At 40.8% G+C, this 26,379-nt stretch overlaps 1 protein-coding gene across 1 annotated transcript in view; it reads left to right on the top strand.

The window, feature by feature from the left end:
- The window catches only part of atp11b (ATPase phospholipid transporting 11B (putative)), a 130,091-nt gene that overhangs the window by 67,993 nt on the left and 35,719 nt on the right, over positions 1-26,379 (top strand). The window contains exons 19-28 of the mRNA XM_033992084.2: positions 146-349; positions 1,163-1,316; positions 2,692-2,794; positions 4,512-4,657; positions 5,615-5,674; positions 6,094-6,221; positions 8,288-8,426; positions 16,406-16,471; positions 20,504-20,607; positions 23,722-23,887. Coding sequence (XP_033847975.1) covers positions 146-349; positions 1,163-1,316; positions 2,692-2,794; positions 4,512-4,657; positions 5,615-5,674; positions 6,094-6,221; positions 8,288-8,426; positions 16,406-16,471; positions 20,504-20,607; positions 23,722-23,887 — 1,270 coding nt within the window. The remainder of the gene's footprint in view (positions 1-145; positions 350-1,162; positions 1,317-2,691; positions 2,795-4,511; positions 4,658-5,614; positions 5,675-6,093; positions 6,222-8,287; positions 8,427-16,405; positions 16,472-20,503; positions 20,608-23,721; positions 23,888-26,379) is intronic.

Genomic DNA, 26,379 nt, shown 5'->3' with positions numbered 1-26,379 from the left:
TTTTGAGGAGGTAACATCATTATAACATGGCTTAACGCTCACAAGAATCAATTTTGTCTAATATAGGACCTTGAGTCGTTCTGATTTCAAATTTGAAGTATTTCATCTATTCATGCTTTGTTCTTTTCTTCTTTCTTTCCCTCAGACTGCAGGACAAAGTGCAGGAGACCATAGAAGCCCTTAGATTGGCCGGGATCAAAGTATGGGTGCTGACGGGGGACAAACACGAGACGGCGGTCAGCGTGAGTTTGTCGTGCGGTCACTTCCACAGAACCATGAACATCCTGGAGCTTCTGAAGCAGAGGTCCGATAACGAGTGTGCGGAGCAGCTGCGCCGACTCGCACGAAGGTGAGGCTCACGAGAAGGATTATGTTTGTGATTTATATATTTAAATTAAGACAGAACAATCAGAACTCTTGACTAGACTTTTTTTTTTTACTCTTTTGATTGTGCTTTTCACATTAAAATCCAAAAAACATACAAACAAAACTGTGCATGTTTTTAAAATTTTGTAAAAAGCTTTTTCTTAAGTCTTCATTTTTTATTTTATCAATTCATATTTACATTTTTGTTTTAGTGGAGCGTTATACTGTCAAAAATTGTCATCAAAAATGTGTTAAACTGCTTTACATGATTGGTTAAGGTTGAAGTTTAACACAAAGAGGAAATGAACTGTAAAATTAAACTTGTATTTGCAGAAACATCACCGTAGATCCTAATAGACATTTGGATGAGGGGACAGAGATGACAACGTGTAAACAGGACTTTAATAATACATTTAAAACATTGTTTATTTTATTTATTTTAGCTATAGCGCATGTTAATTAACGTGTGTAAATGTGCCGTAATTGGCCAAGAAGGATGTTTTTCCTCCGTTGTCCTGATGTTAAAAATGACACTGTTTTCTGATCTGTTCTAATTTTGTTTTTTTAATGTTGTCTATCCCCCTCTGTCCCCTCTATCCCCCCCTCCCCCTCTATCCCCCTCTGTCCCCTCTATCCCTCCCTGTCCCCGTCTATCCCTCCCTGTCCCCGTCTATCCCTCCCTGTCCCCGTCTATCCCCCCCTGTCCCCGTCTATCCCCCCCTGTCCCCGTCTATCCCCCTCTGTCCCCGTCTATCCCCCCCCGTCCCCCTCTATCCCCCTCTGTCCCCTGCCTCAGGATAAAGGAGGACCATGTGATCCAGCACGGGCTGGTGGTGGATGGGGCCAGTCTGTCTCTGGCTCTGAGGGAACATGAGAAGCTCTTTATGGAAGTGTGTAAGAACTGCTCCGCTGTGCTGTGCTGCCGCATGGCCCCTCTGCAGAAGGCAAAGGTACTGCTCCTGTGGACTGTGCGGGACGGAGGGTTAAAGGGGTGTCGTTGGACTATTAGCTGTCTTTTTTTTTTTGAGATTTCTAGCATTAAAACCTTATCAAAAACATGCGTGAAGAGGTTTTAGAAGTCATCCGTGCATGTTTGAGTTATTTAGCGATCTCTCCCGGGGTCTATTAACAAGGCATAAACTCAGAGCGTTAACAAGAAATGTTTTTGGTGAAAATCCCCCCTCTTTAAGATCAGAGAATCTACTTTTGGCACAACATCACCCACCTACCTCAGATCTTATTACTTCACCTTCTGCTCCTGTTATGTCTGTATTGAGTTTCCAGAGACATGCTAAAATAAATTAGGGTTAATATAACTTTATATTTTAGTGGTCTTGAGTAATGGGAGGTCAATGTTTTTGAAATGTTGTGTCTCCCTTTGATTAGTGAAATAAGTCAATGTTTCCCATTTATAGAAGAGCCAATGGGGTGACCCCCTGTCATCTAAAACTGCAAGATATTCTGTTTTTTTATTTTTATTTGTGCAGCGTAATTCAAAGTGCTTTACAGAATGAGAAAGACATTAAAATAACAATACAACAGATCAAAACATAAGCAATCACAAATAATTATCATAAAATTAATATTAAAGGAGAAAAGTGCAGAATAAAAACCTTTCAGTCGTATGCACAGATAAAAAGAACCGTTTTGAGCCTGGAATTAAACTTTATCAAAGTTGAGGCCTGTGTCACATCTTCAGGAAGAATGTTCCAGGTTTTAGCTGCAGAAAACTGAAACACTGATTCACCATGTTTAGTCCTGGTTCAGTCCTGGTTCAGTCCTGGTTCAGTCCTGGTTCAGTCCTGGTTCAGTCCTGGTTCAGTCCTGGTTCAGTCCTGGTTCAGTCCTGGTTCAGTCCTGGTTTAGCTCTGGTTTAGTCCTGGTTCTGTCCTGTTTTAGTCCTGGTTCAGTCCTGATTCAGTCCTGGTTCAGTCCTGGTTCAATCCTGCTTTAGTCCTGGTTTCGTCCTGCTTTGGTCCTGGTCTGGTCCTGGTTCTGGTCCTGGTCTGGTCCTGGTTCTGGTCCTGGTCTGGTCCTGGTCTGGTCCTGGTCTGGTCCTGGTCTAGTCCTGGTCTAGTCCTGGTCTAGTCCTGCTTTAGTCCTGGTCTAGTGCTGTTTTAGTCCCGGTTTAGTCCCGGTTTAGTCCCGGTTTAGTCCTCAGAGTGTGAGATGGTTCATATGACTTGCCATATGATGTTAGTCGTGTTATTATAAATATATAGAAGCAACCTTAATCTGTCCTTTTGATTTTGGAAAAAAAAAGTTAAATAAAAGTTTTCAAATAAGAATTGCCAGATTGTGCTGACAATTTGTGTTGATTTCCAGGTGGTGCGTCTTATCAAAACGTCCCCAGAGAAACCCATCACTTTAGCTGTTGGTGATGGAGCCAATGATGTCAGTATGATACAGGAAGCCCACGTCGGCATCGGTGAGTCCTCACTCTCACTCTTTTGTTTTTATATAGTTGTGTTCTTGGGCAAGACACTTAACCTACCTCACTCCCACCCACACTGGTGTATGAATATGTGTGTGAATGGTTTAGCATTTCCTTGATTTAAATCGCTTTGAGTGACTGAGAAAAATGTGACAGTTTAACATGTAGGTAAATTCAATATTGTGAGAACGTGTGACAAGTATTGTAATTGTTTTTTGACGTACAAACTTGTTTAAAATCATAAATGAGTTCAAACACAAATACAGAATATCTTTGTAGAAGCCTAGATTACCGTATTTTCCAGTGTATAAGTCACACCAGCCAAAAAAAAACGCACAATGATGAAGAAACCCCCCCACATATTTCACGTATAAGTTGCATCTGAGTTTAAGTTGCACCTCAAACTATGAAAAAAGTGTGACTTATACTCCGGAAAATATGATACAGGTTTAGCAAAGTTTATAATAGGAACTTATGCTGAACGATTTGGGAAAAATATGTAGTTTATGTAGATTTTTCCGAAAAGTATTATGATTAGATTTGAGATTTATTTTATAATTTTAATAATGGGATTCAGTCCAAAGTAAAAATAAGACAATATTGAAATTTAGTGTCACGATTATCATGGGCTAAATAATCATGATTAATGATTATATCACGATAATTATTAAAAGCTACTGAAAAAATGTTATGGATATTAATAATTATAATTTTAATATTAATAATAAGTTCCATCCCATCCCTAGGTCAAGAATGGAGAGGAGAATTCACAAAAAGACTGAAATATGAACTGACAAAGTAATACAAGAACAGATCAGAACGGCAGGGTTAGCAGTTTTTATGCAGAATAAGACTCCATGGAGACACAGGGAGGGCATCTGACACACAGGGGACATTTCAGAACGTGTTTGTACAGATCTAAAGCACAGGATTAGCAGGTTTGACGAAATTATGGTAGTTAAAATACTGCAGATTTTGTGATTAATTGCGATTAGTCTTGCAGCCCCTATTAAGAATCGATGAAGGCAAGATATTACATTTTTAACTGTCAGTGTTGGGACTTATTCACCCCTCCACAACTCCAAATCTTATCATATTACAACAAAAATACCCCAAATCTCCTCACTTTTGCAAAGAAAATGTACACAGGATGAATATTAAGGCCCCTGCACCTCTCTGTATTTGAACTTCGCAGCCATTCAAATTAGAGTTTAAACGGAGCCAGCGTAAATTCAGACTGGAAGACCTAAATCTGCCTTTATCTACTCACTGCTTCTCCAGAGTTTACCTGCTCCTCTGCCTTCATCATCTCCTCCTCCTCATTACTCCTCCCCTCTGCTCCCTGCACCTCCTTTTCATCCAACAAGCGCCCAGTTTGCCCTATTTAAACCCTCATTACAAACGCATCTCCGCTTCAGTTTGTGCCGCGCTCCACCTCCTCCCAGCACCTCCTCGGCTCCACATTACTTCATCGTTCCTTTACACCCTCAGCCGCACCTCTACCACCTTTAATTGGCCACGCCCTTCATCGCAATATCTTCAATTTGGTTCCAAGCACCAAAGACAACTCATTCAATAAAGCTTTCTTACACTTTTCTTTCATTTCCGTCTGAGTCTTTCCAAATTTAAATATATTAGTGACCTATTAACACGCAGCTCTGTTCAATTTTCCACCGTACTAAATGTGTTTTAAATCCGTCTCTCTGCGCAGGTATTATGGGTAAAGAGGGGAGGCAGGCCGTGAGAAACAGTGACTATGCAATCGCCAGGTTTAAGTTCCTGGCCAAACTTCTGCTGGTGCACGGACACTTCTACTACATTCGCATAGCAACTCTTGTACAGTACTTTTTCTACAAGGTAAGAACCAAAGTCTGGGCTAAATGGGCAGTAATTCAAAGTGGTTTACAGAATAAGGAAGACATTAAAATCACAATGCAATAAATTGTAAATCATTAACAGTAAAAGAGAAGAATAAGAATAATGCAGAATAAAATCCTTTCAGTCATATACAAGGTTAAACAGAACTGTTTGGAGCCTGGATTTAAACACTTCAGGAAGACTATTCCAGATATTGGCTGCATAAAACTAAAACTCTGATTCCCCATGTTTAGTCCCTGTTTAGTCCTGGGGTTTAGTCCTGGGGTTTAGTCCTGGGGTTTAGTCCTGGGGTTTAGTCCTGGGGTTTAGTCCTGGGGTTTAGTCCTGGGGTTTAGTCCTGGGGTTTAGTCCTGGGGTTTAGTCCTGGGGTTTAGTCCTGGGGTTTAGTCCTGGGGTTTAGTCCTGGGGTTTAGTCCTGGGGTTTAGTCCTGGGGTAGTCCTGGTTTAGTCCTGAGTTTAGTCCTGGTTTAGTCCTGGTTTAGCCCTGGTTTAGCCCTGGTTTAGTCCTGATTTAGCCCTGTTTTAGTCCTGATTTAGCCCTGGTTTAGTCCTGGTTTATTCCTGGTTTTAGTTCTGGTTTAGTCCTGTTTTAGTCCTGATTTAGCCCTGGTTTAGTCCCGGTTTAGTCCCGGTTTAGTCCTCATTTAGCCCTGGTTTAGCTCTGGTTTAGCTCTGGTTTAGCTCTGGTTTAGCTCTGGTTTAGTCCTGATTTAGCCCTGGTTTAGCCCTGGTTTAATCCTGATTTAGTCCTGATATAGTCCTGATTCTGGGCAGCAGCAGGAGGCTCGTCCCTGAGGTCCTCAGAGGAAATGCAGAAAAATAGTTTAAAACATGTATAAAATGTAGGTTATTGGCCCATTTACAGTTTAAAAATAAACTAATAACTGATGCTTTGCTTTGTGGAGATTTAATGTTGTTTCTCTGTGTCTTTTGTAGAATGTGTGTTTTATCACTCCCCAGTTTTTATACCAGTTCTTCTGTCTGTTTTCACAACAAGTAAGTGTCATTTCTATGTCTCTTTACATGTCACTGCGGAAAATATCATTTACTTATAACTTTCCTTATATCTTGTTTATATCCGACTTTACAGCTTTACAGCAAATTAATTGCTTATAATTGGATTTCAGAAAATATAAGAGTTTTTATTTTATTTTATACAGTTACACATCTGTGTCAGTTTTGAATTTTTTAACAATCTTTTAATATTCTCAATAAAAACACAACTACCGGACAATTTGATTAAATAGCTGTGGAATAATAATCATTTTGACTTTTGAAAAAACTGCTTTACAAAGCAAAAGCCTCTGATTATGTTTGTAAATGTCACTTTTCTGTTTTTGTAAATGATCTCTTAAATATAGTGTAATATCTGCGATGAAATATTGAGTGTGAGTTTGTGTTTCCTTGTGCCTCAGACCCTGTATGACAGCGTGTACCTGACGCTTTATAACATCTGCTTCACGTCTCTGCCCATCTTGGTCTACAGCCTGTTTGAGCAGCTCGTGCATCCACATGTGCTGCAGAGCAACCCAGCCCTGTACAGGTCAGACCCCAACCACAAATTTAAAACCCCTCACCACACACTTTATACACTTTTCTCACACAGGCATTCTCACATTTCTCTCTTGTTTAATCGCTCTCAAAGTTCAAACCTTCGTCGGTGCAGAAGGTTTCATCGACATTGTGGGTTTTGTCGGGGAGAAAACAAATTGCAAACCTACAGCACTTCACAGTCACACTGCGATCCAACATTTATATAAATTTGTCTGAACACATTCTGTACTGTACAGGAGACACGGCACGGAGGAGACTGATGGACAATGGTCTACAGTCCAACAGCCAATCAGGACGCAGGACACAATGCAAAACATAACATAAACGAAAAAAGACTTAATTCATAATGAGCAAATAGTTTGTTAAAGAGGCGGTATTTTACTTCTATGGTGTATTAAGTGCTAACACATTTGGATCCCCATGTTAAAACATCGTTGATTGTTTTGAAAATGCTATATTCGCCGAAAACTATGTATGTATGGTTTAGTCCTGGTTTAAGTCCTGGTTTAAGTCCTGGTTTAAGTCCTGGTTTAAGTCCTGGTTTAAGTCCTGGTTTAAGTCCTGGTTTTAGTCCTGGTTTTAGTCCTGGTTTTAGTCCTGGTTTTAGCTTGGTTTTAGCCCTGGTTTTATGTCCTGGTTTAAGTCCTGGTTTAGTCCTGGTCTATCCCTGATTTAGTCCTGGTTTAGTCCTGGTTTTAGCCCTGGTTTTAGTCCTGGTTTAGCCCTGGTTTTACATCATAGTTTAGTCCTGGTTTTAGTCCTGGTTTTACGTCCTGGTTTAGCCCTGGTTTTAGCTTGGTTTTAGCCCTGGTTTTACGTCCTGGTTTAAGTCCTGGTTTAGTCCTGGTCTATCCCTTATTTAGTCCTGGTTTAATCCTGGTTTTAGCCCTGGTTTTAGTCCTCTGGTGTAGTCCTGGTTTAGTCCTGGTTTTAGTCCTGATTTAGCCCTGGTTTTAGCTTGGTTTTAGCCCTGGTTTTATGTCCTGGTTTATGTCCTGGTTTAGTCCTGGTCTATCCCTGATTTTGTCCTGGTTTAGTCCTGGTTTTAGCCCTGGTTTTAGTCCTGGTTTAGCCCTGGTTTTACATCATAGTTTAGTCCTGGTTTTAGTCCTGGTTTAGTCCTGGTTTAGCCCTGGTTTTAGCTTGGTTTTAGCCCTGGTTTTACGTCCTGGTTTAAGTCCTGGTTTAAGTCCTGGTTTAGTCCTGGTCTATCCCTTATTTAGTCCTGGTTTAGTCCTGGTTTTAGCCCTGGTTTTAGTCCTCTGGTGTAGTCCTGGTTTAGTCCTGGTTTTAGTCCTGATTTAGCCCTGGTTTTAGCCCTAGTTTTAAGTCCTGGTTTAGTCCTGGTCTATCCCTGATTTAGTCCTGGTTTAGTCCTGGTTTTAGTCTTAGTTTAGTCCTGGTCTAGCCCTAGTTTTAGTCCTGGTTTTAGCCCTGGTGTAGTCCTGGTTTTAGTCCTCTGGTGTAGTCCTGGTTTAGTCCTGGTTTTAGTCCTGATTTAGCCCGGTTTTAGCCCTGGTTTTGTCCTGGTTTAGTCCTGGGTTTAGTCCTCTGGTGTAGTCCTGGTTTTAGTCCTGGTTTTAGTCCTGGTTTTAGTCCTGGTTTTAGTCCTGGTTTTAGCCCTGGTTTTAGCCCTGGTGTTAGCCCTGGTGTTAGCCCTGGTGTGGTCCTGGTTTGGTCCTGGTTTGGTCCTGGTTTGGTCCTGGTTTTCACTTTAGTGTCCCCTCCCATTCCTCTCCATGCTAGCCACTTCCCTATCACAACACAATCACGTTCTCATCCCAAAACTATATCTTGTTTATCCTGGTATATTCCACAGTATGGCATTAAAGTTGTCTGTGTTGCATTTATTCAGCTACAGTTTTATTGCTGTGAGGAGGGTCAGCTCTGATCAGATCTGACCTGTAACTTGTTTGTCTGCCTTCTTGGAGATATATAGACATTTAATCCGATCCGTTTCAGGCAAAGTAATAACACTGCATATATCACTTCACTAAAAAAGTTACATGTTGCTGTTTTAAACTCCCTCTCTAACTCCGGTTGTTCCTCTCACAGGGACATCAGTAGAAACTCAATGCTGTCGTTCCAAACCTTCTTGTACTGGACTTTTCTGGGTTTCTGTCACGCCTTTGTGTTTTTCTTCGGCTCCTACATCCTGATGGGAGAAGACACCAGCCTCATGGGCAATGGACAGGTAAACACATACACCACATACTTTAATATCAAACAAACTGCATTTAAAAGTCCCACAGTACGGCATTTTCTGATCTGTTATAGTTTTATAATGTTTCCTTGTCAAAAACGTACCTGGAGTTGTGTTTTTTTGTTTTAGTCGCACATGTTTAACACACAAACCCTGCACGTTTACGCTGAGCTCTTCTCACAGACAGAACACTCTGTTCCACCTTGTGATGTCATCATGTGGTAAAACAGGAAGTGCTCCACTGTGTTTTTAAACTCCGTACACTTTCACTAGAATCGTTCAGATAATTTCAAACCTGGAATTGCCAATCCCTGCTGAACAAAACAAGCGAGCAGTTGATAGACCTTGTTCCTACATTTGTCCGGAAACAGGAAATAAATGTCGTATTTCTCGTTTTTTGGTAATTGGAAACTTTTCTTCTGACACTTTTTGAGGCGACAACAGCAGACAGCTATAACAATGTGCGACATATCCCACCTGTTCTTCATCTTTTGCCGTGTTCCTGATATTCCCTCAAGTCATCAAGTAATCACCACACTGTACCCGTCTTTCACAATAACTTTACCAAGACAAAAGCATAACTAAAAGAAGATGCCAGAGTAATTCATTTGTGTGTGGATGTATGTTGTTGTAGTATCATTTCAGGAAATCTTTAATCTATAAACGCACAAGCCACGTGGTTGTGTTACGCTTTTGCTCGGCGTCTTCTAACACGTATTATTATTCTGGTCTGAAGTTTGTCTATTTGTGTTGTGAGTGAACAGCTGTGCCGTACTATTGATTCACAGCTGTGGCGTTTGACTGAAAAACTGAGATAAAAGTGTGAATTTTGCAAAAACGGAGACAAACTGGGCGTTGTCGTGGAAAATTCTGTGTCGTCCTTCGATGGAGACCTAATGTTTTCACGAAAGAAAGCAGAAAGATACTCTCGGACCACCGTTTAACAGATAAAAAGTAGCTGTTAACTTGTAAACTACCGCTTCATTTTGCGTTTTGAGCTTTGTAGATGTAGACAGACTAATAAAGTGTTACTCAAACATGTGTGAATGAGACAAAACACAACTCCAGGTCTGTTTTTGAGGCGCTAACAACATTCTGACATGGCTTAAACCTCACAAGAGTCCATTTTGTGTAACATAGGACCTTTAAAGTGCTGTATTTTGTGTTTGTTGTGTGTATTTTGTTCATTATACAGTGTAAACCTCAAGCGGGTGCCTTTAAAGTGATGCAGTTATATTGTAAAGCTGGGCAATTTGGCAGTTCCTTGTATTGATCGATCCCCGTTGTGTATTCAACTTTATTTTTTCATTTCTCAACTTAAATAAATATGGCGTTAAGTATTGATTTCATTAGCATAAGCAAGGCCGACTTTAAATCATTGGCATTTAACGCAAAAAAATAGCCCAATTTCTTCCTCAAGTGTGTCTTCTGCTCCAAGTATTTTGCATTTTTCTTCATTATACACTGTAGACGTCTTTATATCGCTGGCTCGTCAAAGCTTTAACGTTGTTCTTCCTTCTGGATGTATTTGGCTGGAAGTTTTTAAAATGTATCTAGCAAAAGAAAGTGTAATTCTGTCAACCGGGCAAACATTTTGGAATGAATATATTTCTCACACATTCTAGTTCTTCCAGGTTATTCTTAAGGTCAGCAAACATCGGATTGGTTCTCGTCTCAGGGGTTTTACCTTTTCAATGCAGTTCAAGTTTATTTTTATAGGAGATTTAAACCAACTTCAGCTGAACAAAGTGCTTCACATAAAAGTCAACAAAAAACAAATAAACAGATACAAAATAATAAACACAATACATACTAGTTTGTGCTAAAAGCCAGGAAGAAAAGGCAGGTTTATAGTCTAGTCTTAAGCTGTTTTAACAACTGAGCGGATCTGACAGGCAGAGGGCGCTGTTCCATAATCTGGGTGTTGCCACAGAAAAGGCTCTGTCACTGCTGATTTTGAGCCTGGCTTTGGGTCAGCTGACCTCTGACCTCAGGCCTCTGGGTGGAGTATAGGGCTGCAGAAACTATGTCAAAAAAAGAGGACCCGTAGAGCGCAGACAGAGGACCCGTAGACCCATAGAGCGCAGACAGAGGACCCGTAGACCCATAGAGCGCAGACAGAGGACCCGTAGAGCCATAGAGCGCAGACAGAGGACCCGTAGAGCCATAGAGCGCAGACAGAGGACCCGTAGACCCATAGAGCGCAGACAGAGGACCCGTAGAGTACAGATATTTTAAACCTGTAACATTTTGAAGTGCACCCAAAATGATATGGGGAGCCACTGCAGATGACACAGCATCATTTAGTTTTTTTATTCCTGTAGTTAGGTTTGTAGGTTAGGTTCGTTGCATGTCAGATTAAATTTGGTTGTTTAGGAGTAACACAAGACTAAAACATGTATTCAACAATTTATTCAACAATTTGCGGTACAGTGGGTTCATATGCCACGCACGATACATCACGATATTTTCCCAATAATAACTGTTATGGCCCCGGCTCAATAGACTGACAAAAAAAAGAGGAGCACCCTCTTTATCCCTTTAACCCTGGAGCGTTTATTTCAAAATGATAATAGCTAGTTCCTGTTATCAGTGTAGGTGAATGTGACGTGCGCTGTGATGCGTGTGACGTGAATGACAACGTTTTGTATATGTGAGTGTTGACGTGGCTGCAGCGCAATGGACCGGAGGTTGGATGCGGAGAGAGAGCGGCGGCGGCGGTGGCAGAAGTAGGGCTTTTATACTCCAGGGAAAACACAGGGCTCTAGTGGTCCTCTGCACCCTCCGCCACTACGCCTCCAACGAAAAACACACACAGTATTCATAACAGGTCAGGCTGGGGACCGTGACAATAACAAAGGCAATTTATTTCAATTTTTTTTTAAACTTTCTATAACAGTGGAAGTAACTCACAAGATGAAAACAGTGGAACTTTATTTGGTCTAGAAACACTTTCAGTTTGGTGTTTATGTTACTGGTAAAGTGGAAAATGCTATAGAATGACTCAAATGCCCAGGCAAAATAGGAAAATGGAAAAGATGGCGCTGTCAAAGCTCCCCGTCGTACCTGTCCCAGCTGTTTTAATGTACGGTTGAAACAAGAAGTTTACATACATTATATAAAAAGACATTTACGCTTTTTTCTCACTACCTGACATGAAATCAGACTAAACTTTTTCTGTTGTAGGTCAATTACGATTGCCAAAATTATTTCTATTTGCTAAATGACAGAATAATGAGACAAGTTTTTTTAGACAGTTTTTCATTATTTTCTTCGAAGCCAGAAGTTTGGTTTCAATTCATGTCAGACATTGAGAAAAAAAAAAGCACGTCTTTATATTGTGTATGTAAACGTCTGGTTTCAACTGTATTTTCTGCATATGTTTAAATTTCTAGATGGTACGTAAGAATTTCACTACATACTGTACTGCGTGGATGTGTGTTTGTGTTTAAATAAACTAAACTAAATCATCAATATTCTGTTCTTTACCATGGCGTTCTATTCACCTTATTTTCTGAAGTTACCGTAGACGCCGCCATCGTTATTTGGGTTGTCTTATTTTGCATTTGGGTCAAGATTTTGACAGTAAATAAGTTCTATTCGGACTATAGAGACGTTTTAAAGCCTCCCAGAGAATCGTTAGGTGTGGAACATTTTACACAAAGTAACACTACAAAGTTTGAGGCGAAACGTTTCCCGAATTCGCCATTGAAAAGAATGGGATTCCGTCTTAACCGGAAGAGCCACAACAAAGAAAACGCAGTCTGGAGCGTTTAGAAAAAGCAAAAGTGCGCCGAATAAATCAATAAAAGTGAATGGGTTATCAACTTTGCCTGTAACATACTGCATTACACTGAAAGTATTGATTTTTGCATTACGCAGGGCACCTCACATTTACATAAACAGAGAGTAAAATCACTGATCATTCCAGTCCAGTATTTGTGAAGGTTTTGGCAGGACAAGCGCTTAGAGCTACAGAGCTGCTCTTTACTGACGCAGCAGAATTAACCATTTTTGGCCCAAGTGTTGACATAAAAATCAATTGAAATCTGAGGAACGTTGCAGTCAGATTAATCTGCATGAGATATTTTTTTTTTTTCCAACACGCCTAACCCAGATCAAGATGAATGAACGTATCTGTAGTATTAAGCCATATTTGCATAGGATTAGTTTTACTTTGGGACGTCAAACTTTTAAATTCCCTCGGAACAGTTTAAGATTATAAGTAAAAGCACGAGAATAGAAATAAGCGATCAGAAATCAAAATAACCTTTAAAAATATGCTTAAATCTAACAGCAAAGTAAACATAGCAACTGACAACGTAATAAGGACCAATGACATAATAATTCTGGGTAAATTTAAATGGAATAAGCCCATAATCTAATAACAGGCTGATATTGTAATTTAATAAATTTTTTGAGCCAATAACGTCTTGCCAGTAATTTCTGCAGCTATTAGAGAAACGTTTACTTGCCAGGCCAAAAGATTGTGAGTTTGCCGAGTTTAGAGTTAATTTTATTCACTTTTTATTCTCCTTTTTAGCCCTAGATTAGTCCTGGAATAGTCCTGTTATAGACCTGGATTAGTCCTAGATTAGACCTGAAATAGTCTTTTTGTAGACCTTTTTTAGACCTAGATTAGACCTGGATTAGTCCTGTTTTAGCCCTAGAGTAGATCTGGAATAGTCCTGTTATAGACCTGATTTATCCCTAGATTAGACCTGGAATAGTCCTTTTACAGACCTAGTTTAGTCCTAGATTAGACCTGGAATAGTCCTGTTATAGACCTGGTTTAGTCCTAGATTAGACCTGGAATAGTCCTGTTATAGACCTGGTTTAGTTCTAGATTAGATGTCTCTATAATCCGTCAGTCGTCCAGGTAGGATCCATAGTAAAAGAAAACTGTAAAATCTGACAACTGGACAAAAAGTTCTTCAGACATTTAGTTTGGCTGTACTTGGTTTTAAAAGTCTCAGAGCTACTCACTTACCCCATCATTGACAACATGTTATTCCATCATGGCCTGTTATTACATTATCAGCTGCTACAGTCCCTAATTCTGAATAATTCAAAGTGAGAAGCGGGGCTCAGACTGCACGCCTCACCCTCCTGTGGCGTCGGTGGAAGTGCCGCAGTGCTCCAGATTCTTGGGAGTCTTGTTTAATCCGAAGCCGACCGCAGCCTTTTCCTGTTAATAAATGGTTAATTATCGCATGAACACGTGGTCTGGCTCATCTGGCCGTCACACCACAACCACAACCAAAACACTGGAGTCACAGCTGGACCGGGCGCAGTGCGAGAGAGGCGTTAGAAATGACTGAATTCTGATTAAAGTGGGATTAATGGCTCTACTTTGTGCTTACCCTTCCACTGCTTTTCTTCTACTTCTGTCATATTCCAAACACATTACCGTTTCTTTCTCTCGTCCTCCTGCTGTGTGCCTAACCACTTTCACACTGTACACTTATTAACCTTTAAAAATACTGTGTTCTGTGTGTTTTCTGATCTGTTTTCTATCTTCTCTGCTCCTCTGCTTCCTGTCCCGCTGTGCATGCCTTCAGATCTTGCGTGCTAACAGACAGCTGGTAAGAGTCCCTCGCTCCGCTGCATGTGTCTGGGGGGGGTTAATGAGAGCGATGCTACATGAAGCGTCGACATGTTTCCTATATGTTTTCCCTACTCCGCCCCCAAAACAACATTTCAAAACAGAGCTGCTAAACTGGAAAATACCTGGAGGAGAGTGAAGGAGGAGGTGGAGGGGCGGGGTCTGGACATATGAGCAACAGAGTGATTAGTCTAAAACAGGTATCTACACTTTAAACTCCACCCCTACAGCCAGATATTTGTGATCAGACCAGTCATGCGTGATGTCACATAGTACTTGAAAGCGATCTGACCACTGGAGGCAGCACACAGACCGGAAACCTGCATATTTACCTAATTTGCACTAAAAGAAATTACCTAAAAAAGACCAGTAACGGTAGAAAATGCTATTAAAACACTATACAGTTTAATAGCAAAATAAAGTTGATTTATCGAACTTGAACTACGGCTTCACAATGTTGGAAAATAAGTACTACGATTAGAATTGTGATACTGATACGTTGCAGTGACATCGCGCTCAGGAGGTATTCTGCATTTGTGTCTACGGCGGAATGTTCAGCAGTTACTATGGTGACACAATGCGTACATGAGCAAACGCTGCCAAAGGAGGTTAAGATGTTGAAGTTTGCAAACTAAATTGATTTAAACGACACATTTTCCGGAGTTTGTGATAAATACGAGTTCGCGGTGCTGTTCAGGAGTTTGATTTTCAACAAAAAGGTGAGCGTGACGGACCGAAAAGCTGTTAATGCTAACGCTAGCTAGCTTGTGACTGTAATTTTAGGTGAGAGAGACTTGTTTAACAGCACAAAGCAGCTCACCTGTTGCACTTCCAATTAAGTCAGATTGTGTTAAAACAAAGCCCAGATTAAAGTCTAACTTGAGTATTAGATCTTCAGACAGAGCAGTACCTACAGTTAGCGTCAAACCACCAGGGAATCTTGATGACATCAGCTCTGACCATAATTTCTTCTGCAAAAAATTAGTCTTATTCCCAGGTTAAGATGTGTTTTTCCCATTCGATTACACTGTATTTTCAATATCCAAAATGAAAATTCATAAATATTGAACCTCTACTTTAAACTGTATTGAACCCCTCTTTTTTACCCAAATATCAGCTTATTAAAGGTGCACTGTGTAACTTTTTAAATGGAGGATCCGGCACCTGCTTGTTTCCATGAAGATGCTATAATTTTGCATGAAATATTCCACAGTTTGACTTTAAACTTGCCCTACTTAAATTTATTCAAGTACAGCTGTTTTTATTGCCAAAAATAACATTATCAACATGGAAACAGTCGCTAAGTTTAGAAAAGTGCTAATAAAGTCATTGCTAATTAGGATGCTAGCAATGGGTAAGAAATGCAGTTTAAAATAAAGTGCTTTAAGCTGAAGTACTTTAAGCTGAAGTACTTTAAGCTGAAGTAGTTCTGTTTTTCACATTTTTAAGACGGTAAAATACGAGCTTGTCTCTGCGTTTTCTGAAAGTATCTCTATTGTCGCAGTTGAGTCTTCAGAGCTCAGGTTTCCAGCAGCGAAGGGAATTGTATGTGAACAAGAGTGCGCCCCCTGCTGCTGTGCACTATAACACGCTGTTCTGACAGAAAAGAGCAGCGACACAGGACTAGATCTGATGGAGGAGAAAACTGAAACTTTAGCCTTTGTGTCCGTGAGCTCCTCAGATACTACGGGAACTTTCGCATCAATTATTTAGGTTTTGCGATGTTTTATTTTGAAAAGGTTGCGTTCACGGTTAAGAATTTAATCTCATAATTTCAGATGGAGGACGGGGAGTTTATATAACTCAAATTAAATTAACAATTACTCAAATTAACAACAAATTAATACAGACATTGACATTGACATCCACAGATTTGTCAGATTAATTTTATCGCTTTTGTTTTTGTGGAAAGATCCAATAATTACAGAAATACAAAGAAATCTAACAAAAAAATCTAATTCCACCATAAAATCCTGACCTGTCCTCCAGCTCAGGTTAAATTATGAGCAGTTTAAAAGGTGCACTATGTAACTTTTCTACTGTTTTATACCTGTTTGTTTCCGTGAGGATGTGATTGCCTTGTATGGTGCTGTATGTTCAACAGTTTGACATTAAACTTGTCTATTTCCATGGAAACAAGCACATTTGAGTTACACTTATATCATTAAATAAATGCAAGACAGTTAAGTTTAATGCCGTATTTTAGAGTTTAAGGGAAAAAAATATATAATTTCCATGGAGACAAGCAGAAAAGTTACATAATACACTGTTAATATGTTGTGACACATGATGCATAAGCAAATATTTCTTGTCACAAATAAAATTATTACTTTAATTACAGACTTGATCATGTTTTTTTTTGCAGATGTTTGGAAACTGGACCTTTGGGACTTTGGTGTTCACTGTCATGGTCATCACTGTCACATTAAAGGTAAATACAGCAACTGTTCACTAAGTATTCACATTTTAGTTTATTTTTATGGGGGCAGTAAATCAATCTATGTATTATTATTATTATTATTATTATTATTATTATTATTATTATTCTTACTATTATTATCATTACTGTTATTATCATTACTATTATTATTATGGCTAGTAGTAGTAGTAGTAATAGTGATGATAGTAATAATTGTTGTGTTCTTTGTGCAGTATCTTTGACTGTAGAAAAGTGCTATATAGATAAAATGTACAGGAAGTGGTAGAAATACAAATACATTTTATTTATATTTTGCTTTTATAAACACACAAAGATGCTGCACAAAGGGTACATTTAAAAAAAACGAAAAAAAAACAAGGTGAACGGACAAAATATAGGCATAAGAATAAAAAGTGAAAGTGGTTTTAAATGGATGAGTGTAGTAGTTTATTGAAGGTGGAGATATGTGACTGTTTTAGTTTGAAACATCTTTTATTATTAGGACTTTAGTGGGTTAACAGGTTGATTAGTGGTGTCTTAGTTCACCAATTTGTTAAGATTAAAAGGATATAGATGGATCAAAGCTGAAAGGAGGAAGCATGAAGTGATTTATCTGTAGTTTTAGGAGTGACTCATAGACTGTTTATATAAATGGATGTAGCTAACCTGCTAGCCGCCGCCACCACGTCTCATATAGGAAGTGATTATGGCTCCAATTCACTTTACGTTAGCAAACTGTGTCCTCTCTCTCTGTAAGTGCTGCTGTCAGACTCCTCATTTTGGTTTTAAATGTTCGTATCGACCCGCTCTACATGATCCTGATGTTTTTATTTCACTATTGTGTCTGTAAATCAAAATATAAACATTAATAACAGACAAATCAGGCGCCTTCTTTCCCTGAGGCCGCTCCAGCTAGCGTTAGCAACAGGTTTGATTGACAGCGTTGCTATGCGCCTGCTCCCTGCTAAACCATTGGTGTGGGCAGGAAGAGGCGTTATCTTCAACGTCCTCGCTCTGGATTGGCTATATAACTGCTAACGTCGATGAACTTCTTTTGACTGGAGCTGAACGCTGTGGGCGACGTCACACTCACTCAGTCCACTTCTTTATACAGTCTAATTTGCGTTTTTGTTTAAATTTATGTACACGGCATGTTTTTATCCAACCAAAAATGCCTTTACTTTACTATAGCAGTACTACTGACCCAATACTGATTTTAATACTGTTGGACTGTGCTGGACAGAATTCAGTAATTGTCATGTCCCTATGTTTTCCAAAAAATGTTTATAATATTTAAAGTTAATTACATTTAAGTTGTTGAAATGGCAAAACCGTCCCTTCGTAACGAGCGTTGTGACGTCATAAACCGCTCCAGTTCAGCTCTGACATTATTATTACCTCACTGTTTAAAGGTTCAGGATGTTAGATTTGCGGCGGAGCGTCTGCCGCCTCCTTGTCTCCATGGTGATGTCATTGCTGTGCCTGGAACGCTCCACAGTTTGGCATCAAACATATGTATCTGACTTTACTTTATTGTATTTTTTAGCACAGAAAATACACGTCTAACCTGTGACTTGGGTGTAATTTTACTGCTGCTACATAGATAGGTTTAATGCCACATTGCGCAGCATTCGAGGCTGGGTAATAACATCGCCATGGAGACAAGCTTGCGGCAGGATAAACAGAAAAAGTTACGTAGTGAACCGTCTTTCATTCGCTGGTTTAATTCAGAAATGAGCTGAATGAAAAATGCCGCTTTTATGTTTCCAATAAAAACTACAATATACTTTTTATTATTATTAAAATGTAGCCGACATTTTAAGGACCTGGGCATTTCCGTAGTAATATTCCGCGGTATGGCATTAAACGGATTTAATGTGGAGACACGGATATCATTTTTACGTTCTAACTGTGCGAGCTCGAGGTGTTTTTTAATTTATTTTTTTAACAATGAAAGAAACTGTATGGGTATGGGGATATGTTTAATGCCACACTGCGGTACATTCCCGGCGCAGCAGTAGCGACGGCGACGGTGGTGGTGATGAGAAATATGTGGTGCTGATTCATACTGAAGGTTACAGTGTGTTTTAAAGCTGGACCAGAGGAACATGTCTTTTAGTGAGAAATATGAGGCGTTGTAAAATACTGTGTGAGGATGAAGTCAGCGGCTGTTTCCTCAGGGTCAGGGTCCACACGGCGGCTAATTCATGTTTTTCTTGTCTCTCTTTCTTTATTCTTTTTCACTCCTTTCTCCTCTCTCTCTGTCTCTCCCTCTCTCTCCCTTCTCTTCGTTCTCCTCTCACTCCTGTATGCTCTTTTATCCATTTCCTCTTTCTTATCTCTTCTCCTCTCCTCTCTTTCTCCTGTATTATGTCTCTCCTTCTCTTTATCTCCTTTTTTCTGCCTTCTCTTTCTCTCTCTCTTGTGCTAATATTTCTTCACTCCGCTCTCCCGTCCTCCCTCCTCTGATCTCCCCAATTATTTCCTTATTTGCTCTCTTTTCACTTCTCTTTCCCTCTCTCTCCTCTGCACTGTTTCTCTCCTCTCTCTCTCTTCTCTTTTCCCCATCTTCTTTTTACTCATGCATCTCTCCCTCTTTCCCTCTTCCCTCTCTTCTCTCCTCTTGCTGTCCATCTCTTCTCTTCTCTCATCTCTCCCCTCTCTCTTTCTCTTCACCTCCTCTCCTTCTCCCTCTTCTCACTCTCCTCTACTTTAACCTCTCTCCCTCCCTCTCCTCTTCTCTCTTCCCTTTCTCTTGCTGTTCCTTTTATCTTTGCATTGTCCTCTTCTCTCCCTCCTCTCCCCCTTCTCTCTCCCTCTTCTCCTCCTCTCCCCCCTCTCCTCCTCCTCCCCTCCTCTCCTCTTCCTCTACTCTCCTCTCTCTCTCCTCCTCTCCTCTCTCTTCCTCTCCTCTCTCCTTCTCTTCTCCTCTCCTCCTACTCTCTCTCTTCCTCTCCTCCTCCTCTCCCCCTCTACTCTCTCTTCCTCTCCTCCCCTCCTCCTCTCCGCCTTCTCTCTCCCTCCTCTCTCCCTCCTTTCCTCCTTCTCTCTCCCTCTCCTCCTCCTCTCTTCCTCTCTCCTCCTTCTCTCCCCCCTCCTCCCCTCCTCTCCTCTTCCTCTCCTGTCTCTCCTCTCCTCCTCCTTTAATCCTCCTCTACTTCTCTCTCTCCTCTCTCTTCTTCTCCTCTCCTCCTACTCCCCTCTCCCCTCCTCCTCTCTCTCCTCCCCTCCTCTCTCTCCTCCCCCTCCTCTCTCTCCTCCTCTCCTGTTCCTCTCCTCTTTCCTCTCTCCTCCTCCTCCGCTCCTGCCCTCTCTCCTCTCCTCCTCTCCTCTCTCTCCTAATCTCTCTCCTCCTCCTCTCCCCCTCTCGTCCTCCTCTCCTTCTCGCCTCCTCTCCTCCTGTCCCTCTCCTCTTCTCGCCTCTCTCCTCCTCCTCTCCCCCTCTCGTCCACTTGTCCTCCCCTCTCCTCTCCTTCTCTCCTCCTCCTCTCCTCTGTCCTCTGTCCCCTCCTCTCCTCTCTCCTCTCCTCCTCCTCTCCTCCTCTCCTCCTCTCCTCCCCTCCTCCTCTCTCTCCTCCCCTCCTCCTCTCTCTCCTCCCCTCCTCCTCTCTCTCCTCCCCCTCCCCTCTCTCCTCCCCTCCTCCTCTCTTTCCTCTCCTTCTCCGTCTCCTCTCTCTCCTCCCTTCCTCCTCTCCTCCTCCCCTCCTCCTCTCCTCCTCCTCTCCTCCTCTCTCTCATCTCTCTCCCCTCCGCCCCTCCTCCTCCTCTCTCTCCTCTCTCTCCTCTCTCTCCTCTCTCTCCTCCCCTCTCTCTTCCTCTCCTCCTCTACTCCTCTCCTCTCTCTCCTCCTCCTCTCCTTCTCCTCCCCTCTCTTCTCCTCTCCTCCTCCTTTAATCCTCCTCTCCTCTCTCTCTCCTCCACTCCTCCCCTCTCTCCTCCTCTCCTCCTCTCCTCCTCCTCTCCTCCTCCTTTAATCCTCCTCTCTCTCTCCTCCACTCCTCCCCTCTCTCCTCCTCTCCTCCTCTCCTCCTCCTCTGTTCACAGTTGGCTTTAGAGACTCACTACTGGACGTGGATGAATCATTTTGTGACGTGGGGCTCCATTGTGTTTTACTTCGTCTTCTCTCTGTTTTATGGAGGCATCATCTGGTAAGAGCAGCTTTTTATACAAAACGCATCCACAAATCTATCAACACGACGAACAAATACTGTCTAACATCACTATTATAATAAAAACACAAAATTCAGGCTTTTAATAATAACTTTCACAAACATTAAAGTCACAGTATGCAACTTTTTGACCCTTTTTTGACGCTTTTGTGATTGAATTAGCAAGATTCTGTTGAGAGAGCTCATTATAAACACTCCGGGAGCTTTTACATCTAAAATCTGAAATCTGAACTGATAAAATAACACAAGAATCCCATGTATTTCAGAACATGTTTGTAAAAGTCGAAACTTCAACTAAAACAGCATTTTTCTGTCAAATATTTTGTCAAATCTCAAATTGTCGTTTCGATTTGATTATGATTTATTGTACGTTCCTTGTTACTTTCTGGTATTGGCACGTCACCTGCATGATTCCACGGAAACACGGAGTCATGTTTGTATAAATGCAAGCCCACTCACAGTAAGGACTACTACTACTACTACTACTACTACTACTACTACTACTACTACAAACAATAAGAAACAGTAGAAGACGACAGTGGAAATCATGAGGGTAATGTCAGACTGAACAGGTGAGGTTTTAGTAGTGAGTCTGAGTTCCTAATTGTTTCTATAATAATAATAATAATGCATTTTATTTATAATCTCCTTTAAAAACACCCAAGGACACTGAACAAGACAAAAATCAGATAAAACATACAAATACAATAAAACATGACAAAAAACTGATTGATAAAAGATGTGTGATTGGTTACGAGAGGTGGGACAGTCTGAACAGGTGAGTTTTGAGTCGGGATTTGAAGAGTGGAAGAGCGTCTAAGGTGCGGAGATCAGGAGGGAGAGCGTTCCAGAGTTGGGAGGCAGAGCGACTGAAAGCCCCGTTCCCCGTGGTCACAAGTCGGGCAGAGGGTACAGTGAGCTGGAGAGAGGAGGAGGAGCGGAGAGGCAGGAGCAGCGATGTGGAGGAGATCAGATATGTATGAAGGGGCGAGGTTGTGTGTTGCTTTGAAGGTGGTAATTAGTGTTTTGAAGTTATTTCTCTGTTTTATGGGGAGCCAGTGGAGTTGTTGTAGGACGGGGGTGATGTGGGGGATAGTGGGGGTCCGTGTTATTACCCGGGCTGCAGAGTTCTGAAGGAGCTGCAGTGGGAGTGCAGGTCCACGGGGCGGGGGCGGCAGTGAAGACCAAGGTCCAGGGCCATGTCTTGATCAGGAGAGTGAGGAGGTTGGTGTCTATTTTTGGCTGAAAAGTGACATACTGTGGCTTTAAAGTGGCTTGTTTTTTTATTTGTTTGTTTTTTGTTAAAGCTGTAGTTAATTTAAAATGCTTTTTTTCACTGCTCTTTAACATATAATACAATAATTTGACCACTGCTCCAAACCGCACTGACTGTAGACCTGCCCAACTTGCCCCAAGCCAAGCACTCTGCAACTATTTGATTTTTATTTTGATTAATTGCACAGCCCAACTCATAATGAAAATGACTTTAAAAACATAAAATTAATCAAATCTTTTCATTCCCATTTGTGGCCCAGAGTGAAATCCAGCAGAAATATAAAGGTTTTTCCTGAGTACACGGTGCAAGAATCAGCAGCTCTTACTCTGACACTGAGGCGTCTGTGACCTGAGCCGTTTGCACTTTGTCAAAAATCTGCTCCTCAAACTCGTTTTCTGTCCGTTTCATTTCACACTGTGGCTGCAACAAGCCTTGACAACAACTTGATTAAGCATTTTCTAGTTTTTTATACTCTCATTAACAAAAAACATTTCCCAAACACAAACAGACAACAGCTGAAAAAACAGTTAAATGAAAGAAAAATAAAAAACACACACACAAAAAAAAACACTGCTGACATTTTGTACAACTACTTCATAGCCTGAACATTGCATAAAACTTGACCTTTAAGTGAGATATTACTCTGACAAAATAATTCTGATACCTCTCATGATTAATTCTAAACTTGGATTATCAAGATTTTCCTTTTAAAGAATGTGATATTTTGTAGTTTACTGATTTAAAGATTAAAGTTTTAAATTCCATAAACCCTTCTCTCCTCAGAGGTGAACGAGCTCAAGCCCAGTATAGATTTTGTAATGCAGATTTCTTTTTAATTATTTATAAAAGCGTTGGACATGATGGGCCGGTTGTTTATGCTGTAATGTGGTGATTTGGTTCTCAGGATGATTATCCAATCAGAGCACAGAATGAGCCTCACAGGAGTCTCATTTGTGTTGTCAGGTTCAATGCTGAAATCCAGCTGCTTTAAACCAGGGCTGCATAAAGTTATTTGGCTAAACTGAATGCGCATTAGCAGGTCAAGGATCAAACCTAATTTGCTCATAAAAATGTTCTACTGCAATGAAATATATGATTAAATTGACTTTAAATATAAGGAAATAGACCGGATTGGCCTCCTTCCCATCAGTCTTTTCAATACAAAATCGATTCTTCTTAAAATCTCAGAGCGCTCTCTCGGGCCAAATTAGACTCAAAGGGCCAAGTTTAGCCTGTGGGCCGCACTTTGGGCACCTCTGGTTTAAAGCTAAAATCACTCTCTCAGATCTGAATCCTCACCACCTAAAACACAGCACCTGCAGCTGATCATGAGTCTGTGTAAAGACGGCAAAAGAGGCTGCACTAGCACTAAGTACACGTCCTCTTTTACTCTCCATACACTGAGTACATGTCCTCTCTTTTACTCTCCATACACTGAGTACATGTCCTCTCTTTTACTCTCCATACACTGAGTACATGTCCTCTCTTTTACTCTCCATACACTGAGTACACGTCCTCTCTTTTACTCTTTATACACTGAGTACACGTCCTCTCTTTTACTCTCCATACACTGAGTACATGTCCTCTCTTTTACTCTCCATACACTGAGTACATGTCCTCTCTTTTGCTGTCCATACATTGAGTAGATATCTTTTTGTCTCTTGATACACTGAGTACACATCCTCCGTCTGCAGGTTCATTCGTGATCATAATATATTTCTTAAACTGCAGTATCACCGGCTCCTGACAGTTCCTTTAAAGACAGTTTGTTGTAAATCTAATCCTTTATAACACCCTCTCTCCTGTTCCTCTCTCAGGCCGTTCCTGCACACACAGGACATGTACTTCGTCTTCGTGCAGCTCCTGTCCAGTGGCTCCGCCTGGTTCGCCATCTTCATCACCATCATCACCTGCCTCCTCCCCGACGTCGTCAAGAAAGTTTTCTACATACACCTGAGGCCGAACAACACACAGAAGAGCCAGGTACAGCTCACCAGGACAACTTTTTTAATCCAGTTGGTTTTGTCTCGACTTATTCATCATATCTTGTCTTTAATTCCACTTCTATGACTGAATATGCAAAGTCAAGACAACATTACCACTTATTTCCAGAGATATTTGTGGTACAGGTACACGTTTTTGGTACAACATTCCATTTTTTTCCCATGTATAGATTTTCATAATTTATAATAATATAATCTGATCTTTTGTTTATCATTCAACATAAAATGATCAAGGTGAATACAACATTTTATCATAAATATATCCCGTACTGTATTTTAGAGGGAGACCGATAAACCGTTTGGTTGATAGTTCCACTTTTTAACATCAGCTATCGGCCTTAAATCTTCAGCACAGGTCGATATTATTTAGCTATGGCCGACCTGCTCCTTATAGAAGACACATAAAGCTTTATTTTAACGCTTTAGTGCAAAGAAACGACTGCTGAAAACATGACTGCAGCTTTTCCGGAGAGTTTGTAGTAAATATAAATAATCAAATCTGGGGAAAATGATCCAAAATCTGCCCCAGAAATATCGGCAGATCTTGTCAGCCATCGGTTTGTCTAGATTCTAAACATTCGGTGTCGGTATCGGCCATGAAAAAACTCACATCGGTCAATCTCTAATGTATTTCTATGTAATTTAAGCCTATACAGTAAATGGTGAGTGACTGTATGTGATGCATTTGTTTTTTTCTGTACATTTGTAAACCTGGACTGAACCTTTTTGCAGGACGGGCGTAGTTCCTTTCCGCACACGGGGCATTACATCATCCTCATACACACTCACGTGCACGCTCCCTCACGTGCACCCGCTCGTGCACACTCACCTTGGAGCCGTCTCAATGACTCGGTCGATTTCTTGGAGTGTTTGTTGTAGTCGTCTGCACTTTTCCTTCCTCATACTGTGTTTTTTCTGCTCCTTTGACCTGTCCAGACCTGATAAGCTCTGTCTCTATAAAATATTCAGAGGATAAAATGTAATTTGCTCAACAAGATCCAGTTCAAATATAATTTTATAATGCAAGGCGAGTCTCACATCGTCACAGTGCAGTCTTTATTCATTCACTCTTTACACAGTGGAGGTAAGATAGTTCAGGAGCCACAGCTGCCCTGGGGTAGGCTGACTAAAGCGAGGCTGCTAATCTGCACCTTTGGCCCCTCTTAACTAGTGCAGAACTCTTAAACTCCATATTTTAATTAGGAAAGGTGGGTGAAATGTCTTGCCCATTGACAGAAGTATGGACTAGTCTGGAGTTCAAACCACCAACCTTTGAGTGTGTGGAGTTGGGTAAAAACATCAGATGAAGTTGGCCGCTTGCTTTTTTTGAAAACTTTCTTTAGGCAATACTTGACACAAAGGGGGGCAGCAAAAATGAATATTGTTAAAATGCTGATTTATTCATAATATTGCAGATTTTGAGGTCAGCATTTGTGGATTTTCTTTCTATTATATGCAAAGTTTCCCATTCAAAAGTTCCAAATTGTTAAACGCTATGACAAGATTTCTAACTCTTCATCACTCTGAAACAGGGATGGGACGATGAACAATATCATTTATTGTGGAAAAAAGGGTTGACAACAATCGTTCGTGGCGCTTTTTATATAATCACGATAATCGCCAACAAAGATAATCACCATTGAGTCACCAGAATGTGCAGAAAAAGCCTACTTCTCCCTGTTGATCTCATCTAAATCACTGTTGTTTTCCCTTATAACAAAGTACGATTGTTTAAATGTGGAACCTATTCATGATATTAAAATAGTAATTATTCATATCTAGAACATTTTTAAACTGTCAGCAACAAAAATTATCGTGATGTAATCGTTTAATTGCAGTTATTTTGGCCATGTCTGTGTAATCCCTCAGTCGTCCAGGTCTGATCTATAGCAAAAGATGAAATTTACAGACAGTATGAGACCCTTCTTATAAACCCACAAACGCTTTAAGACAGAAACTGGTTCACCCAAAGGACAAAACCCCGAGCCATAAACAAAGTAATGTGGTCTAGTCCATTCAGTGCAGTGAAGAGTGCAGTGAGCGTTACACTGGAGAAACTAAACAGCTACCAACACCAGCATGAGAGCAGCTCAGGACCACAGTCTGCTGTTCATCTCCATCTCAAAGCCACTAACCACTCCTTTGAAGATAGTGAAGTTCAGATCTGAGCCAGAGAAAAGAAATGGTTTGAGCCTGAGACATAATCTATCCCCCATCTAAAACTCAAAACGAACAGGAACAAAGAGAACAATAGGCGGGCATTACAGGTTGAATTGGGTCGTTAAGGCTGAAACTGGAGACAACAGCTGTTTACAGTTTCAGTGTCGTTAGCTCCTCCCTTCACACAGATATAAGGCAGTGTCCAGCAGTATTCTGACCAGAACTGAACTGACTTGGACGAGCAGCGAAAAGTCCAGTTGACACATTTAAACTCCGTCTTTTGCTATTTTGGCCATGATAATTGCAACACCA

The sequence above is a fragment of the Periophthalmus magnuspinnatus genome, chromosome 4 (genome assembly GCF_009829125.3).
Source record: "Periophthalmus magnuspinnatus isolate fPerMag1 chromosome 4, fPerMag1.2.pri, whole genome shotgun sequence".
NCBI lineage: Eukaryota > Metazoa > Chordata > Actinopteri > Gobiiformes > Gobiidae > Periophthalmus > Periophthalmus magnuspinnatus.
This window is presented reverse-complemented; position numbering and strand designations above follow the sequence as displayed.